The sequence below is a fragment of the Lycorma delicatula genome, chromosome 11 (assembly GCF_047948215.1).
Source record: "Lycorma delicatula isolate Av1 chromosome 11, ASM4794821v1, whole genome shotgun sequence".
NCBI lineage: Eukaryota > Metazoa > Arthropoda > Insecta > Hemiptera > Fulgoridae > Lycorma > Lycorma delicatula.
Window position 1 is genome coordinate 43614230 of NC_134465.1, and position 21310 is coordinate 43635539.

The 21310-nt window shown below is 29.4% G+C and overlaps 1 protein-coding gene across 2 annotated transcripts; it reads right to left on the reverse strand.

Annotated features, from left to right (window-relative positions):
- Window positions 1–1644: 1644 nt before the first annotated feature.
- On the reverse strand, window positions 1645–16240 carry mtSSB (mitochondrial single stranded DNA-binding protein). Of its 2 annotated transcripts, none has more exons than XM_075378290.1 (4): window positions 16093–16240; window positions 12589–12676; window positions 7446–7565; window positions 1645–1930 (listed from the first exon to the last, which is right to left on the reverse strand). In XM_075378290.1, the coding sequence occupies exons 1-4, from the start codon at window positions 16105–16107 to the stop codon at window positions 1725–1727; spliced, it is 429 nt and encodes a 142-aa protein (XP_075234405.1). In that variant the 5' UTR covers window positions 16108–16240; the 3' UTR covers window positions 1645–1724. The 2 variants fall into 2 exon arrangements, with proteins under 2 accessions (XP_075234405.1, XP_075234404.1); XM_075378289.1 differs by lacking the exon at window positions 16093–16240 and adding an exon at window positions 14176–14282.
- Between the last annotated feature and the right edge of the window lie 5070 nt (window positions 16241–21310).

The window sequence follows — 21310 nt, forward strand, 5'->3', positions numbered from 1 at the left end:
TTATGCCTGTAACAAAAAAAAATTGAAACAGTACAAAAATTACGATAATTTAATTGCAGAATTTTTTTTGCGCATTTCTACCGTGTTTTTTATTAGCAAAATTTTTTTGCTTTGTGTTTATGAAACGTAGTTTGCTGATTTTAAAAATAATACTTTCAAGCAAATTGGTTGAAAATCGGGCAAAATATGATGAAAAAACGATGTCATAAATCACAGTTTAGTAACATATGTTAGTAAGTGAAAGTAGATTCAGAAAACTACGTTTTATAAAAATCCCCACCACTCCAAAGGCTATTCAGATTGACAAAAAACCATTTTTATTGTATACTGTTATTCATTACGAATCGATGTGTGTTACATGTTTACCAATATCATTTGTCAGAAATAGACCTCAAGTAAATTCGTATTTCGTAAAAATACGTATTCGTATAAACGTATTTATGACCACAAATTTTTTTTTTTTTGTGTGCCGTATATCATAATTTATTATGTGTTTCAATACATCGATATGTTGCTAGTAAGACAAGCTACTTTTGTAAATAATAAATAAATCCGTAATCCTCATAACAATTATAATACACAAGTCACACACACACAAGCACATTTCAGAGAAAAAAATGGTCATATTCTTTCTAGTTTAAATAAAACATTTTACATTGTATAAACGTCGTTCAAATTGTGTAATAAAACTGATTCCTTTGTGAATATAAAAAAAATAACTGACTTAGATCCCATATAAAATGATTTTGTAACAGCGTTTTAAAACTGATGTCGCACATAACCAGTTCCAAGGCTATATGATCTGAAAAGGTTAAGATGTTTGCACTTCAATTATAATATTTATAAGCACATGTAATCATTTAATCATCAATCATAAGCATATGTAATCATTAAATGAATGCTAAACATCTTCCAAGAATTGTAACGTTTTGATAAAAATGATATACAATTTGATAATGATGAAAAAGATGTAAAATTTGATAAAAAATTCCATCTATTGTATTTTATAATTATATATATAAAAAAAAAAATGGTATAAAAAAAGGAACTCAAAATATTATTTTTATATAAATCTTTATTTCAAAGGAATTATAAGCAAAAGACTTTTTTTCATTAGTAACAATCAATTATTAAAAGTTCTTTTACTATTCTATTTCTAATTAAAAAAAAGTTATTTTTTCACATTTGAGAGCTTGATCAAAATGTTCAAGATCAGGAAGTGATTACAGACCAAATGGTAAATAAAATTCCCTTTGATTCCAAGTTAAACAAGTTAAAAAATTAATTTCTTTTTAATCAAAACAAATTACAATGTTTTATAATAAATGTTTACAAATTAACATCTGACTTCTTGAATGTGCTTAATATTTAGTTTCTTAATTAATTCTAAGAAAAAGATTTAATTTATATAGCTTAAATTTATTCTTAAAGTTATATATTTAACTGCAAGTAAAATAATTCGGTTACTGTAATTTTAGGTAATTTGCATGTTTTAATTCAAACATTTTTTCAATCAAAATAAATTTTCAACTGAGCAATAATCATAACATTATCAAACTTGTACGAGTCACTTACACAAAAATAATGCAGCACAGCATCTGTTCAAGTATTATGAAAATCTCCATTTTTAAAACATTTTTTGTAAAAAAGTAAAAAAAAAAAAAAAAAAAATACTTCGGAGGAAGAAAAATAGAAATAAAAAATAATATTACAAATAATATTATCTAATTGGACTGAAAAAATATAATATCATCAGCGATAATGGATGTAGCTGGCCTAGTATTTCCATGGTCATCTTTAATTTCACCATAACTAATTCTACCAGAAACATACACTCTTTGACCTTTTCTTAAATAATTATAAACTGTATCTCTAAGGCTTGGTTTAAAAATACATATCCTATGCCACTCAGTCTTTTGTGTAAAATCTCCTGCAAAAAAAGAAAATGGATTAACATTTAGTAGGTTATAAAACACTTAACATTTAATAGATTTCAAAAAAGACTATAGATTGTTTTGCCTTTGTGGACGATCAGGTAATTATTGTAAACAATTTCAAAGTAGCAAAAACTCAACTAGAAACTAAATAAATTGCAGAAAAACGGGATTCTATAAAATAAAAAAAACAGAATGTATGATGAATATTAAAAATGAATCAAAATCTCCAAAAACTAACCACAGTAAAATTAAAATAGTTGAAAATTTTACATATCTAAGAGAAATAAAACAGAATAACGCCCTGAAAAGATACCAACTTGGAAAACCTATAGACTAACAAAAAATATATATAAAACAAAAAATCCTTTCCTTTTAACATATAATTTTGTCACTGTAACACAACCATAAACCAGAATGATTATATGCAGCGGAAGTGACAATGACAGTCAAAGAATCAAGACTGGAAAAATAACGCTGGTCAACATAAAAATGGAACTGAAAAGGGAACAGGTGTTCTATGTAGTATTTTATATTTTAAAAGGGAAAGTATTGGAATCGATCCAATTTGGGCATATCCGATTTTCACCGAATCTTGAAGTTTTAACACCTAAGGAACCCAAAAAACTAGATGGAAATTTTTTCCAGATGTTAATGTTTGTATACGTGTGTGTGTTTGGAGTTTTGAGCCGCTAAATCACCTTTCATCTTCAGAACTACTAGACTGATTTTGACCAAACTTGATCAGATTATTTCTATACATGGGACATTAATGGCATTAAATTGTACCTTAAAAGTTCAAGGGGATGAGGCTGTAGAGCAAGGTCACCCTCAGTAACTCAAGATTTCGCCTAATTAAGGTCATATTTTTCTTAGGCACTTTTGTTAATGATTATAAAATAACAATATTTGCAAAATTGCACCCCTATTCCAAAAAATAGTGTTGTAACCATCTACTATGTTGTAACATCACAGGTGAATGACAGAATTAAATAAATGAATAATATTTAAAGTGTAAAAAAGTAATTTGGTCTGGCTGGGTCTTGAACTTGACTACCCAGTTGAATTTGTACTTGGTGCGTTAAGCCTTGCAGCTACACCAGTCTGCCAACCATACAAGCAAAACTTGTTCTATGTAAATTGTGAAATTACATTAGTTTAGCTAGTGCTGACCAATGCCGCTAGTACCACCACAACCTTGCGAATTAAATATGGTATGAACATGCTTTAGTTAGAATCATTAAATTAAATGAACGAAAAAATATTACATTTAAATAAAATGATAAATATTTACAATTAAGTTGTGAGTACATATACGTGTGTGTAAACCATGCATCAGAAACAAACTTTCAATAAAAGATAGAAACAAATTTTTCATAAAAAGTAATTATTTTATCATAAAGATATAAATAGATCTTAAAATGATTGAGCAAGAAAGTTTTTTTAAAAATGAACTGTTAACTTGACCGGCATAGCCGGGAAAGTTATGCAATTCATTGCTGGCTTTTTTAACCAGGCAGTAAGCTAAAATTATTCTTCAAAGAACCACTTTCGGCTTAAAATGTCAATCCAGGCTGACAACTTTAACTCCAGGACCTAACAACTTACTACATGGTTTATTCACTGCCAAGCTATCAAGGATGAAATATCCTATCTCAGTCATTACTGCTGCTCACCCCAACATAACTAAAAATGATCTAACTAATAACAATAAATAAAATTAGATGATCAACCAGCAATTATAATAAAATAAAATCCAAATCTAGAACAATACAAAAAAACCATAAATACAACCATCATAACCTAAATAAACCAAAAAATACATTTTTTTTTTAATCATCTAACTAAACAATCCTTTTCCAGGCTACCAATATTGCTTCTTTCACTCAGAAAATATCTACAATGATATAGCAAAGTAAAACCATTCCTGTGATTAGAATAAGTGAACTATAATTAAATATGTTGATATGTTACAAATCACAGTATATGACCTCAAGAAAATCACTTGTAATTTATGACAAATACAAAAACTCCCTTTCATAGCAATAATGAAACAAGAAAAGTATAAACGTTGTCAAATATTTTTGTCTATAAAATAAAATTTAATAATTTTAGTTAAGTTTATACTCTTGCAATTTTGTAAAAACTGCAAAATCATAACAGTACTATCAAAATACATAATTTCTGTATAAAAATGGAGAGATAACGAATGTTTTTCTACAATTTCAAAATAACAGACTGTACATTAAAAAAAAAATCATAAACAAAGGTTATTATGAGATTCAATATCTTTTCATAACAGATATTTTCTTTTCACTGTTTCATGTTTGTACATAATATTTTACTTATGTGATTAAATAAAATCAAATAGTTTTTCTCAGGTTCAATCAAAGCATATATGTTAATAGCATAATACTATATAGTGTACAATTCATATTAACACGCAAGTTTGGAGATGCATAAAATATAATTTTTAGAAGTCTTGATTGAATCAGTTTCAATGCAATTATAAACCATTAATTCAATTATATATCATCATCAACTTCAGTTGATTACTGTCACTTATCTCATGATCAAAAATAAAGAAAATTATTATGAATGTGAAAATTAATTATAATTAATGTGAATTATTTCACTGTAAACCACATGAGATATAGACTTTTTCAATAACTTCTCTAATAATAATATGATAAGCCATTATCTTTTATTTGATTCATTCATATCTGATCCCTGTTCCAGTTTTCTTGTTCTGGGAGTTGACTAAACCTCACCCAGTACTCTCAGTCCAGCCCACTGGGCAGGTCTAGTGGTTCAATCGTCTTGGCAAATCAGCTAATTTTGAAGTCAAGAGTTCTAAGATTCAAATCCTAGTAAAGGCAGTTACTTTTATGCGGATTTGAATTCTAGGTCATGGATACCTGTGTTCTTTGGTGGTTGGGTTTCAATTAACCACACATCTCCGGGACGGTCGACCTGAGACTGTACAAGAGTACACTATATTTACATTCATACATATCGTCTTCATTCATCCTCTGAAATAATACCTTACAGTGGTAACAGAAAAAGAAAGTACTCTCAGTCTATCTGTAATTTCTCCTTGTCTATTTACTTCTAATTACCACCTCCTTCCATCTTCCTCATGGTCTTTCTTTCATTCATTTTCCTATACTTTGCCACCTTTTCCATTTGTCTCAGAATTCTGTCTTTAGCCATTCTTCCACACTGAGGTGTCTGAACTAACAAACTTGACTCCTCGTGGAGCCAAAAAAAATTTGGAATTTTTTTTCTTAACTTCTAATTTCTTCCTTACTTTTCTACATTCTTCAATCTTTCTCTTCTTGTATATCAAGCCCATGAAACTAGTAGTGTTGTAAAATTCCTTTCAATCATCTAGACAAGCCTCAGTATCACTGTTATAAACAAATCTTTAAACATTTTCTATACATTTACATCAATGTAAATGTGTAATATCGCTTACATCAAGAAGCATGATGCATTGGTTTGTTTGCTGTGTGCTCACATTTTTATTTTGAATGAAGCACTACCATATAGCATAAAAAATTGTACTAACTGTATAATAAATTGTACTGTGTACTATAAACAGTACATTGTTTATATTAATATTTATTATACTTATTTTTTTACATTTTGTTAAAAAAAAACTATTGTAAACATTAGTTTTTTTTTAAATTTTATAAAAATAAAAAAGTATAGAATAAATGTTTTTATCTAAAATTATATTTGTGTTTTGGGAATAAAAAAGGAAAACACTGGGATTAGAGCAGAGTTAAAAAATCACAACTCTAAAAAAAAAAAAACAGCTCAGAATTTTGAAGCTTTTCATCGTAAAAGTTTTTGTTGTTGTTAGTATGCTAAATTCATGAATGTTATTTAGTTACAATTGGCTAAAACATTTAACAAAATCATGTATAATGAAACATAAACCATGCAACATTTTTATGATGGGCCTGTGGCTCGTCTTTTCTCTAGTTGCAATCTAACATTGAGTCAGTTCATTACTTGCATCGAGTTACAGTATTCAGTTTGTGATTTTGTGAAGCTATGAAGGTTTCTGATAATATTTACAATTTTAACGATTTGTGAAAAATCTAAAGAACAGTTTATTTCTTTCTTTCAAATGTTTAATATTTTATTAAAGGAGAAAACATGTAATAATACGCACAACACGATATTAAATGTAACTGAAAGTCGAGAAAGGTGACGCTACAATAAAAACTGAGTGGAGATATGTTCAATTACGGTTGAAGTTACAAGACTGTGAATATTAAGTTTTATGAGCTTGAACAAAACACAACACAGTTGTGGATCTGTGTAACTACTTGCGTAAAATGTGTGCTGCTAAACATTTAGAAACGCCCAAAGTAATAGAAAGGTCAAGAAAGACTGTCAAGAATGATGAATCCCTACTTAAAAAAATCCCGTGGGCCAGGTTCCCAAACAGCAATGGGGTTTTGGAGGTATTTGCCATGAAACAGGTGAGCGTTTTCCATTTGCTGTAGAAAACAGAACAGCGGGTTATTTGGTGTCTGTTATTGTAAATCAAATTTTCCCTGGAACTCATCAAATTTCAGACAAGTCAGTGGTCATCATCCATTGGTATAAGGAAAACATTACAAACAGTACTGTTAACCACATCAAACAGTTCATGGACCTTGTATCAGGTGTACACACTAATACTGTTGAGAGGTTTGACATTATGGCAATCACTCACAAGTGATAATTAGGGTGAATTTATGTGGTGGAAAAGACTATCAACAGGTAGATGCCAATTCATTTAAGTGTTTATTGGAAGACATCGGTATTTAATGCCTGTCACAAAAACATGTAAGTTTGTAAATTTAGTAACAGAATAAAGTATTCTATTTCATTAAAACTAATTATAATAGTGAAATAACTTGTATTTAGTAATTTTTATCCTATCCTCATTATAAAAATAATAACTATATTGACTAAAGCTTATAGAAAATGTTTAAAAATTTGTGAGCATATAACAGAATTCAACCGAAAAAATGGATAAATCATCCAGGAAATGTCAAATTTATTTTTCATTATCTTGTTTTTTTTCATCAGTCATTGATTTACTTTTTCATTTTCATTTTTATCATCTTCAACAACCATCTAGTAAATGTTTGCAGTAGAAATAATAATATGAATAAAAACTTCATTCCTATGTATTCGATTAACAAAAAACCTTTTGCAACTATTTCATATTAAAGGACATAACTTATTAAAATAACTTATTTTTTAAACAAAATCTGATACAAATTCTTTGATCCTCCATTTTAAAGTATTAAAAAAACATTAAAACAAAACTGACCTAGTGGCCTGTTAAATCTAAATTACATGTCCAATATAATTTCACATGAATACAAATATCAATGACAAACAGGTATGACAATACCACAAACAAACACTTTTTCATCAAAATTAATGCATCAAATTACCTTTACATAAATTTAGTTCAATAAATAAAAAATAATAAAATTTCACCTGATTCATATCTGTAATTCGTATTTGTAGCCAAACTGAATATAACTACAGGGTGTTCATCACTTCCACGTTTTTGTGGTTCACCACCAACACGTCCTAATAATGTAACTGAATTTAAAGCTGTAACAACATGTATAAAAATATTATTCATTCTTAAATAAAATTTTTATTTTTTTATTTGTGAAAGTATAAAAAGTAACAGATTTTGAAAATTTATTAGCTTATCTATGTGATTAGTGTCACATCATAGTGTCTTGGCCCATCATCCAGGAGTCCAGGGTTCGCTCAGGCATGCCATTTTTCATAGGCTACAAAATTTCATTTCCGTATTCTCAGATAAAAGCTACAAAGCTTTTGAATTAATGAATCAATTCATCATTTAAAAAAAAAAAAAAATAAATAAAAATAAATATTTATGATATATTTTCAGTTAAAGAGAGAGTAACTTCAATAAACAAGTCTAAAAGAATGTATTCTCACAGTAGAATATAATTATTTACTACAAATTCATCCTTCACTTACTTTGTTTTTTCCTTCCATGATCAATAGTTCTGAAACACCTCTGCTTCATCAGCAATTTAAATTATTAAATATTAAAAGAAATATGTTTATCATCTCAGTAACTGCTATAAAATTAACTATTCTGATGCTAATTACAATCTACATAACAGTAATGAAACAATTTTTTTTTTAGTTTTCTCTGAGCAAAACACTTCAGCTTTATCATTGCCTGGACATGATGATTTTTTTTTTTTTGGTATCATAATTTGAATGTAAGGTATATTTTAAATACAAGTTAATTTTAATTAAATGAAGTATTAAAACTCAATACTAGTCAAAATTACATTCAATGCTAACTATTATTTAAATAAAAGGAAGGTTAAACAAATGGTGAACTAATGGTGTCTGAAATATAGTAATATAGTGTTCTTCACTTGAAATTTTCCAATTAATTTTCTTCAATTATTTTAGATATTTTCAGGTGAAAATGTTTAAAATATCAAAACGATATCATAATATAAATCAACTGAATTATAGTAATCTAATATTAAGTGACAATCATGATTAAAAAAAAAAATAATTACTTCAAACTTGTCTATGTATACAATACAGTTTTTCATTTAAAACAAATTTCACTTAAGTTATCTGGAAAATCCTTACAACAGGTTCACAAGAGGAGAGGAACCTTCTTTACAAAATAAAAAATGAATTATCAACATCATTCCATTTGGCAAAGAGTAAAACATGAACATAAATAAAAATAATTAATTTAAAATACCAGCAAAGAAAGAAAAGGTGTAAAATTTATGCAAATTCTGCCTCCCAAAGGCTACGGCCTCGACAGATTACTACTCAGGAGGAAAATTAAGTGGAATATTAAAGTATGTAAGCATGCAAGTAAAGAATTATATAACAAAAGTTATTCTACTCTGTATGTATAATTTTGAGATAAGGAATCCATGGTAACTCCCCACCTCCTTGATCAATTGCAACCAATCAATGATTCATTTTCATTAATTATCTTACAAAACTTAAAAAAATTTAGTTCAATCTTAAAATATTAAATAAAATGTTAACTGAAGAAAAAAACAGGTTGATTATCTATCCCCATCCCTGAAAGAATTTGCTTGAATTCATATAATGGAATCATCTAATTAATACAAGAATGAGACTTCCAAACCACAAATAACAAAAAAGATTTATAAGTTTTTTGCTTCCTCCCCTAAAAATGGTGGGAGGAGTAAAAACATCAATACTAAACATCATCAGAAAATATCTCAGATAAATAAGGGACATTAAATTATGAGAAAAAATGCAGTTATCCTACAAATACGAGGTGTGTGAGAAAGGTAATGAGACTGGTAACACTACGAGCGATCTAGCAACACTGTGTCTACTGGTCTATACTAGACCAGTTTGTTCATCCCTTCCACATGCTCAGTATGAGTTTCAACTCCGTTCAGCCAACACATAATTTTTGACAGTGCCATCAGTGAAGTTGTATTTTTGCTGTGTGTTATGAAAATGGAGCAACGTTGTGCAATCAAGTTTTGTGTTAAACTTGGGGAATCTGTGAGTGTGACCTTTGAAAAGTTGAAACAGATCTATTGTATTGCTTATCAACAGCACAAGTTTTCCACTAGCACAAACCATTTTTGGAAGGCCAAGAACACGTTGAAGATCAACCTCGCTCAGGGAGACCTTCAACTTCAAAATCTGACAAAAACATTGAGCGTGTGAGGGTTCTTGTGAGATCAGATCTTCGTTTAACAATAAGGATGACGAGTGAACAGTTAAATTTGAACACTTTCACCGTACATCAAATTTTGACAGATGATTTGGTCATGTGAGAGGTTTGTGCAAAATTGGTGCCGAAAAACCTCACAACAGAAGAGAAGGACAATCGAAGAAACAGGAATTTTTGACCTCAAAACGCTGCTACCAGGAGTGGGAACAACGACTCCGCCGGTGTATAGCTGCCCAAGGGAACTACTTTGAAGGGTATAATATTGTTGTTTGAAAAAAATAAAAACTTTGGTACAAAAAAGTCAGTCTCATTACTTTTCTCACACACCTAGTAAAATGTTTAGATGCGGGACCCACCATGAAGTCTGTATCTCCCTGTCCCTTGATCGATTATGATCAAAATTAAATAAGATCAATGCCTCATATACAGAAATAATTGTGCCATATTTCATCAAATTTGGTCCACCCATTCTGGAGGTAAAAAAAAAAAAAAACCAGTTCAATATACACCGTGCGTACCATTTGAAAATTTTCATTGTGAAAACTGATTTTTTTTTTAAAAGGGTCATGAAACATCACAATTTGAAAAAATCCTGACATACAATATTTGACCCAATTTTCATACTTTCTTTATAAATACTTTTCCTATAGTCGGGAAAGTAAAAATTCATATATATGTGGAATCAAGAATTCAAGAGATTTTTTAAAATCAGTTAAAATAAATAAAATTATCATTTACAGAAAGCTACAACAGTATTCTAACTGTTTATACAACTTTTAAAAAGTCACACAATATTATTTTGTTTGGACATAATATTTTTATGGTAACTTATTTTCTTCTTTTCCAACTGAAAATTTCTATTTAGAAATGCGAATGTGTAGAATATAAAAAATAGAAGTTCTATTTTTCATTTTTAATAAGAGTGTATCACAAAGTTCTACAAGAACTTTCAGAGTCTTTTCTATTCATGAAAATAATGGAAAAAGTTCATACACCACGATGTTAATTAAAAAGTTTTAGGATGTTAATTAATGGGCAGAATTTGTAATTTCATATGGTTATTGATCTAAAAAATTGAATAAAATAGTTCCCAGAACTGAATTTTAAGTAATTTTTGAGAAATCTGGGTTGAAAACCAATCAATTGGAGTTAAAACCTTGTTTTTTATGTTTGACTTACAATAACTGTTAAATGGGAAATAAACTCGTGAAACTTTAAAAAAAAAAAACTTTTAAAGAATTTAATTCTGAACAAAATGGTGTAATATAAGTTTACTAAAACAAGGAAAGGTTAGAAAAATTCAAATTTTAATTACAAACAGTACACTAGACCAAAGTGCATTTTATGTACAAATTTATAATAACGTACAAAAATGAGCCCCCATTTTCAACACATTTCTTGGCATACTTCTGTTCTGCTTTCGCTGCTCTTTTTAGTTTTTCAGGGCTGTCCTTAAGTTGCTCAACCACATTCATAATGCAGACAATTAATTCCTCTACAAAATTTTTTTTTGTTTCGTAAACAATATTTTTCATTTAACCCCAGACACAAAAATCTAAAGGTGTTAAATCAGGAGATCTTGGTGGCCAGGAATGTGGACCTTCATGACCAATCCATTTCTCAGGGAAATAATTTCAGTGATTGGAAATAAAATAAGAGAAGTAGGGAGGTGCGTGCCATCATGCTGAAATACTTTGCATATCAGCGCTAGAGAAACATCTCCAAGCATCTGCAGCAATTCTTCTTGACGAAAGTGCAACTAGATCTCAGAATTTAAACAGCTGGGTAATATGAATGGTCCAAAAACAGCTGTTTATGAAGAAGGCCGTACCACACATTGACACTAAATCGGTGTTGAAAATTAATTGCCTTCCACTGTTTCATGAGGATTTACTTCTGTCCATATATACTTATTTTGTAAATTGTTGACACCATCTTGAGTGAAATTTGCCTAGGTAAACAAAACAAACTTGTAAAGTTGTCGATTTGTATTCCACCAGTTGCAGAACTCCAAACAAAATGGACCATCTCTTGGATGTATATTTTTAAACTGGCTGTTTATGATCAGTATAAAACTTGTTTTGTTTAAGTGTCCTACAAGCCACTGAATATGAAAATTTGATCCGTTTAGAAAGACAGTCAACCAACGCCTGGACAGTGCTAAACTGCATTAATAATAATTTCATCAACAACAGCATTGTGTTGGACTGATTGTTCGTAGTTGCTATAAATACTAGGTAGTGAATCTGTTTCCTGAAGACTGCAAAAAGTCGCACTAATTGTTTTGGAATCCTGCGATTCAGAAAACACATTTCATATTCTACTACAGCATTATCATCAGATGCATCCAAAATGAATAACACATCAACGTATTCCTGTTCTAAATAAGTAACACATAATGTCATTAGCAAAACGATCATGTTCAAACTAAAATTTAAGAAAACCTTCGCTAATGATAGTACAGTTCATAGTATCTGATATACTTAATGTACCTTACATGATTTACAATGATTTAAACACTAATATAGTATTGCGCATTGTTGATCAGCTTTTGCTATTTCATTGGCAGCTTTGAAAAAATATTAATTTTTAAAATAATTTATCGTATTTGTCATTAATAAAAAAAATTATTATCTAAGTAATTTTTATTTATTTATATATTACAACTGTATAATTTCCAGTTTTTTTTTTAATCTTTTAACAGTAAAATTTGTTCTTACAAATTTTGTGGGTGGGGGAGCAGGAAAATATTTTTAAAAAATATTAATTTAAAAAAAAAAAATTTGTAACTTTTTCAGAGTTTTTCAAGAATGAGGTAAAAGAAATGATATGGAGAAAGAAGATTTGAAAATAATCCAATAATCTATTTGTAAAAAATTGCATTTTTGTACTTACATTTTTCTGTTTTAGGTAAAGAATCAGTATTACTAAAATATAACCGAGGACTTCTAATGACTGACAAAATACTCCTTGTTAATAAATTCTGTAACACACAGAACAAAGAATACATTTACAATCCAGATTGCAACTTAATAGGTTTTTTAAATAGGTCATAAGTTTTAGTGCACAAATGAATAGTAAAATGAAATTACATGATAAAACTTTAATACTATTACTAATTTACCAGTTATCAATCTCTGAGAACAATCACCATTTTGAAAATAAATGTAAATACAAAGTAACTTAATTTTATTTTCATACTTTCAAGGCTATTACAATATTATATTACGATACTGTCATACATTTTACACAAAACAATTTCTTTATGGTAAAATCCTACAAATTGCAATCAACATGAGTTTACAATCTTATGTCCATGAATGTAAAAATAATCAAACCTATTGTTTGATTATTAAAATCAAGCAATAGGATATCTTTATATTTATAAAAAAACAAGTGTTAACATCTGTAAAAATGGTCAATGATCATTCACTATAACTTGCTACAACTCAATAAAGACACTTCACAAATCCTAGCCTACAGTTCATTAAATGCTATGAGGACATTAAGCATCCAAAAAAATTCCATAAAAAGAAATACAATTTTGAATCATCCAGTGATCTCAAAAATTACGAGGACAAGTTAAAAAGTAAAGTGAGATTCACAAAATCAGTATTTTTATTTTTACTTAAATAAATGATACATGCATTACTTTTCAACATAATCCCCTCCTACTTCTATACACTTGGTCCATCTTTTAACGACCTTTTGAATTTCTTCCTAGGAGAAAGTTTTCAGTCTGGTGTGCAGAAATCTTTTCACCGCTTTTATGGCCTCTTCACCAGATCGATAATGATTCCCTTGCAACTGTTCTTTTAATGGGTCAAAAAGATGAAAATCACTTGGAGCCAGGTCTGGACTATATGGAGGGTGGTGCAGCTCAAATCTGAGATCTTGAAGGCAACGGACTATTTTTTTTGCCATATGAGGTCAAGAATTATCCTGAAGCAAAATCATGCCTTTAGAAAGTTTATCATGTCTTTTGGATTTGATTTTTTGCTTCAGTAAATACAGTAGTTGTCACTGTTTACTGATTGACCTTTAGGTGTGAAATAAACCTTCCATATCCCAGAATATTTGTCATCATCACCTTTCCTGCAGACATCAGAGTTTTGAATTTTTTTGCGGTGGGAGATGAAGGAAGTTTCCACACTACACTTTGTCGCTTACTCTCAGGTTCAAAGTGATGGACTCCTTCATCTTCATAACGTTCAAAAGCTTCTGGGAAATTTTCAAACGATTCTCTTTGTGGATGCTGGTCAATTGACATGAAACCCGTGAGCAGAGACTTTTTGAAAATTTAAACAATCGTGGATGGATAATTGAAAATGCTGAGCCATGGCTTATATTGACTCACTTGCAATGTCATAAACTGTAATTCATCAGTTACCGAGAATCATTAATTTAACGGCTTCAATATTATCGTTAGTCATTGAAGTGGAGGCCTACCTTTCCACTGTTCATCACAAAACGAAATCCTACCATTTTTAAAGCAATCAATCCATTCGTAGATCTTCCCACCAAACTCTCTCTATATTGCTGCTGCATTCGACGAATAATCTCTGCTGGTTTTATCCCTTCTCAACTGCAAACATGTATCACTGCTCTCACTTCTTTCTTAGTGCAATCAGACAAAGTAACACTCATTTTAAACACAATCACACAGCTAAAAATAAAACAATACTTTCAATGAACAGCTGATAGAAGTTATGAGTTATAATAGAACAATTATTGCTACCATAAATGTAAAGGGAAATCAAAATTTCCCTTTACTTTTTGACTTACCCTTGTATGTTGCTGTTCTGAGACATGATGAAATATTTTCTACAGAAACAGTTTATGAATACTATTTATGTTATAATAGGAATATATTCTTTTGTTTGTCCTTTCTTATGAAACTTCAAATGGCAGAGATTGTGACACTTTTAATGAAACAGATTTTACAGGTGTAATAATCTAAATTGCCAAGGAATGCATTGCGACTACCTAGATTTTTTTTGTTTATTAATATTTATAATCAGCTCACTTTTTAATAGCTTACATGTGATAAAGAATGATTTATTTAAAGTTATTAAATTATAAAAAAGTAACTTAATTAAGTTTTTGTGAATGTATATGCTGGTATTTAGAATGTTTTTGTCAGCTGAAATAAGAGAAATATGATAATCAGATATAAAAGCACAGATGCATTAAATAGTGACTAGGGTATTCAAGGTTTTTTTTAGTTGTTTAAATATAAAAAAAAGAATCTATGGACATGAAAGTCAATAATTGAAGATTGAATTATCAATCTACACCGTATAAGATGTGGGAACTGTGAGTGTAAACTTCAGCAATTGCATGTAAAATTTGGTTCTAATTTATCCAATTCAAAGTTGTATAAAGATTTAATTCAAAATTACAGTTAGGATATTTGAAATTTCAAAAAGAGAGCAATTATTTTTTATTGTCAGAATCAAAAATTTACTATTTGTTTGAAAAACGGTTACCATCATAAACATACTAGGGGCAAGTATAATTAATAGTGGTCAATTATAAAAATTAACCAGTAGGATACGTTTATATTTGTAAGAAACAATTTTAAACATTTGTAAAGCATTACTATTAATATATGATCAATAAAACCCAGGAGTATAAGAGAAAGAACGCATAGGAATGACAAATGCAAGAGGTCCAGCGCTTACAACCTCCTGCATATTCAATGAGGTGCATTTCATGGTTTAATATTATTTTATGTAGTTTGTAAATTACTAAAATTAAATACAAGTTTTATTCCAGCAATGAAAATTACCAAGCAACAAAAACAGAAAGAAATCTTTTACAATACTTAAATTTTAAGCATGGTAATCTACAGCTTAAAATATATATAACAGAATGGCCAAAAAAATAAGAAAAACAAAGCCATTGTAATACAGTATTACAGAAATGTTTAATGGCTTCCTTTTATAATTAATAAAATGTACATTTTGAAAAACTAAGTACACACAGCTTTTGCTGATTTACAAGATTTTATGTTATTTTTTTACAAAATTGAAATTTGTTATTAAATTTATTTTATACATGAAATTATGAAAATAACAATCATTTTTTGGTACCATAATATGTTAACGTATTAGGGCAATCAGAAAAAATATAGATCAGTCTAATACTAATCTCAAAGTAGACAAAGAATAGACAGAATATAACATTAAATTTGAAATAAAGAATGTTATAATATGTCTTTATACTTATGTGGATAAATGCTAATTCTTAATAGGTATTAAAGACTAAATAAACAAAAAAGGATTACAAAAAGCTCAGTAAAGAAACTGAAGCACTTCAATTGTGTTTGCTTCTCACTTCATATAACTAAACGTTACAAATCGATATGTAAATAATTTATTACAAACACTTACTTACCTTTGTACTATTCATATTTACAAATGAAACTTTCAGTTATCTAATTTAATAAACAACGACTAACTCTTAATATAAATCAGAACTTACAAACCTAACCTCCAACTTCACGCAAGGTTTAACAAGCTGAAACCGAGGGAACACGCTACTACAAACTTTGCGTTGTAGTACGTTTCAAAACGATATACATCGATAATGATAACAATAGTCGATTTTCCACTAGCATTTTTTACGCTATCTGTTCCCATCGAGCAGGGATTTTCGTAACGACGCTAAAATCCATTACTCTTTTTTTTTTTAAAAAAAACAAATTGTTTCCGAATATGACAGAGGAATTTTGGTTCTTTTCATTATGCTTTTTATATTTATTTTTTTTATAGTGATTTTATTTATTTAAATCGTCTACGGAAGAACAAATAAAGAAGTCAGTAGTGATCTGACTGATATTAATAAAATCTGAAATATAAGTTATATTTAGTTAAAATAATAATAAAAACGAATAATAAACTAACGCTGCAAAAGAATTACGCCCTTCTAAGCGTGTGCATCAGATCATTAAAAAAAAAAAAAACGACGAATTGGGAGAGCACCACTTTAAAATACACCTTTCGCAGTCATCGTATTACTCACCTTCGGAAGGGCGTTTTTACAACTAATTTAAATTTAAAATTAGACTAATTAACAGATTTCAAATTTAACCAAAAACCGAAGAATCTACTATAACCTAAGATTAAAATAAATATACGTAAAAACCGAAATTTAAATTGTTCTAATTTCAATAGATTAATCATTAAATGTTTATATAAATGATAATGACGAAATAATACTTACTAAAATAACCGCATGAAAATAAACAAGAACAAAATGAAAGTAATGAAATGTAGTAGAAATAACAAAAATGGATCACTGAATGTGAAAATAGGAGGAGAAAAGATTATGGAGGTAGAAGAATTTTGTTATTTGGGAAGTAGAATTACTAAAGATGGACGAAGGAGGAGCGATATAAAATGCCAAATAGCACAGGCGAAACGAGCCTTCAATCAGAAATATAATTTGTTTACATCAAAATTTAATTTAAATGTCAGGAAAAGATTTTTGAAAGTATATGTTTGGAGTGTCGCTTTATATGGAAGTGAAACTTGGACGATCGGAGTATCTGAGAAGAAAAGATTAGAAGCTTTTGAAATATGGTGCTATAGGAGAATGTTAAAAATCAGATGGCAAATGAAGAGGTGTTGCGGTAAATAGATGAAGAAAGAAGCATTTGGAAAAATGTAACTAAAATAAGAGACAGACTTATAGGCCACATATTAAGGCATCCTGGAATAGTCGCTTTAATATTGGAAGGACAGGTAGAAGGAAAAAATTGTGTAGGCAGACCACGTTTGGAATATGTAAAAGAAATTGTTAGGGATGTAGGATGTAGGGAATCTTGGAGAGCTGCATCAAACCAGTCAAATGACTGAAGACAAAAAAAATAACCTATCAGAAGGCGAATACATCCCAGTACGCACGCGCGTATTAAGGAGTAATTTTCTTTTATAGTTTTTTTTTTATATACAAATAAAAGAACTGAATTGGAATTGCAAAAATTGTATAAATTTGGTATACTTGAAATACTCTAGTTTTTCGTTATAAGCGATTCGTAATTTGGGCGAAAAAGATAATCAGATCAACATCAGATTAGAAATATGACAGAAATAACTAATTATGGGATTCAATACATATCGTTTAAATTTTGTAAAACGGTTAAAAGAATCGGAAATTCACCGTAAAACTTTTATTAAATGTTTTTTGTAGTACTTATTTTTAAAAAAAAAGTAACTACATCTAACGGTTAAAAATAAAACTAATAGATTGAATAACTTATTTGTTTGCTATTTTACTTGGTAGATAGCGCAGCACGCAATGTTATCCTCCTTTAAATACTTCGTATTTTATACAACAGATGTCATACCAGTTGTACTCCGAGTAGAAAAACAGTTTTTTAAACAATTTTATTTTGTAAATGACTATTTATTTTCTACAATAAGCTCCATTACCGTAAACATAAAGTAAATAAATAATCCTATATTCATTTTCATTGTAAATAACAGCATGAAACACAGTAAATATGAACCGTTTCTAAGTAATTAAGTTAACCGACTGTAACTGCAACGTAATTACTTTTAATTTGTGATAAATGTTTCAGTACATACGAAAAATCAGACCTTTGTTAATTACAGAAGCAGGAACATGGTTTATGTGTGGTAAAAATTACAAAATTTCTAAATTAGTTGGTCTAACTAATCAAGTAACTTAATTAATAGTTTTGTTCAAATAAATATGAGATAATGGATATTGTCTTCGGTGCAAGTCTCAAAATATCAGATAAAATAAGAATATAAAAAATTATTTGATATGTAAACAGAATTAAGTTATTTTTAAATATTTTCTTAAGCCTATTTATTTTTTTTATTGAAACAACAATCACAAAGTGAGATATAAATTACTTTTAAACAATGCTCAAAACTAATAAGAATTCAATACATTATATTTAAGGAAGTGTATTTTTTTTTTCTTGCCCTTTTATAAAGTCAAATAAATTATCACTCGTTAATTTAACGAGCCCTGCAAAACCATAATCATATTCAGCCAAACAAGTGACACACCTTCACAGTGTTAACCGCAGAGATCAGTTAACAGTGAACAGCCGATTGCTTAATGACAGCTGATATAATGATCAGCTGTCATTACAAGAGATAAGAATTTTAAGTAAAAAAACTTCTGAAAAGTCTTGTGCAAATTATAGAATGATAAGAAAGAGAAAAAGATCAGTTGAAAAAATGAAATAGATAAATCTTTTATATTTGTAAATCTTTTACACAATAATGCTTCTGTAAATAACATCAGGGATAGTTAGATATCCTACTCCCCGGTTTCCCTTGCCTTGGATGAATCAAGGGAAACCCTCGTAAAACCTTGATCAAAGCAGCATCAAAAAATACAGAATTAATTTTAAGATAAAAAACAGCTTTTATTAAAACCTATATTAATTATTTAAATATAAAGATATGAAACAATGTTAAGGAATTCATTAACTAAAAAAAAATCAACTGAAAAACATGTCAGAATTCAGAAGGCATTAATGTAAATTATTTGAATTACTGTTTTCAATCATTATTATGTTAAATCACTGTTAGAGTAGTACTGTTTCCGTAAAATAAAATTACTGTGTACACCAGTGTATTACGGGTACCATTTCGCCCGGAATAACGGTTGCAAAAAAAGCCTGTATGTCGTAGATAGATTTTAAGCTTTCAGATTAACCCACCGAGTTGGTCTAGTGGTGAACGCGTCTTTCCAAATCAGCTGATTTGGAAATCGAGAGTTCCAACGTTCAAGTCCTAGTAGGCAGTTACTTTTATACGGATTTGAATACTAGATTCTGGATACCAGTGTTCTTTGGTGGTTGGGTTTCAATTAACCACCCATCTCAGGAATGGTCGAACTGAGACTGTAGAAGAATATACTTTATTTACACTCATACATATCATCCTTATTCATCCTCTGAAGTATTATATGAACGGTAATTCCCGGAGGATAATAACAGGAAAAGGAAAGGTTTCAGATTGTTGATTATGTAATCATTGAACCTACATATATATTAATCAATCCACACAGAATTGTAATACAATTAAACTTTTATCTACGACGTGGCACCAGATTTATCGGAAGCCCTCATTTGGATTTTTCTCGCATATAGGCTATTTTTATTTCATACAAAAATATTTTTATCGATCATTTTGTATTATGATTAGTTTTCATTGTTATAATGACCGAAAAAGTAAATGTTTTACATACAATAAAACTACAAAACGAGTGAAAAAAGAAACCGCGTTCACCTTCACTGCTGTAGAAAAGTTACGTGTTATCGCTTGCGCAAAGTACGTTGGAAATCGTGCTAAAGGCAGAAAATCTGATTTAGCAGAGTCTTGCATTCGTAAGTAGTGAAAGAAAGAAAATGAATTTCTCTTACACTGTTTATCATTACGGTGGAAAAACACGAAATATCTAGAAAAAAGGAAATCTTGTAGCGCATATCTTGTAGCGAATGTACAACGCGATTTCTATACGAATAAAAGGAACAATTATTCCCTATATCAAATCGGGAATGTGAATCGGACATCGGTTATTTTCAAAATGCCATCGACAACATTGAAACTGTAGGTGCAATCAGTGTTCGGATACAATTGCATGTTTCGAAAAACAATTTCGCCTGATGATGCCGACAATACTTTCGGAAAGGAAAAAATTACCCCGTATGTAATTTTTAAAAGAAAATATTTATCGTAAGGTGAAAAATTTCCATCTGTTACTATCGTACGAGCATAAGAAAAGGAACGGATGAATAATTATTTAATACTGGACTGGATTAAATGCGTTTGGCATCTTGATACGTTGACATCTTCCTTCAAACTATAGATATCTACGTTAACCGACCGTTTAAAACCAAACTCCGTAAATTCCACACAAATGGACCGCCAACACGATACAGATTAATTTTTTATACAGATTTGTGAATGAATTATGCTCGGTCAGAAATATCAGTCGATATGATTAAAAAATCGTTCAAGAAATTTTCCATTTCAAACGTTCTCAATGGTAGTGAAGATGATTAATTGTGGTTAAATAATTACAAAGATAATTACAATTCTATAGATGACGGAAACTCGAGCATTGATGAAAGTAATTAAGGTATTATAATATGTAAACCATCAAAAATTAATTTAAACTTCAGGAAAAGATTTTTGAAAGTATATATTTGGAGCGTAGTTTTATATGGAAGTGAAACTTGGACGATCGGAGAACCTGAGAATAAAAGATTAGAAGCTTTTGATATGCGGTGCCACAGGAGAATGTTAAAAATCAGATGGGTGGATAAAATGACAAATGAAGAGGTGTTGCGGCAAATCGATGAAGAAAGAATCATTTGGAAAAATATAGTTAAAAGAAGAAACAGGCTTATAGGCCACATATTAAGGCATCCTGGAATAGTCGCTTTAATATTGGAGGGACAGGTAGAAGGGAAAAATTGTGCAGGTAGGCAACGTTTGGAATATGTAAAACAAATTGTTAGGGATGTTGGATGTAGGGGGTATACGAAATGAAACAATTAGCACTAGATCTTAGAGAACTGCATAAAACCAGTCAAATGACTGAAGACAAAATTAAAATGTAA

What these genes read in the sequence shown, in the direction of transcription:
- mtSSB (XM_075378289.1), bottom strand. Translation starts at nt 14,241, where the DNA reads ATGCAGCAGCAATATAGAGAGAGTTTGGTGGGAAGATCTACGAATGGA. An exon ending in GATTGATTGCTTTAAAAATG is followed by an intron (nt 12,677 to 14,175) that starts GTAGGATTTCGT and finishes TGTGTGTTACAG; the next exon opens with AATTTATTAACAAGGAGTAT. An exon ending in TTTACCTAAAACAGAAAAAT is followed by an intron (nt 7,566 to 12,588) that starts GTAAGTACAAAA and finishes ATGTTGTTACAG; the next exon opens with CTTTAAATTCAGTTACATTA.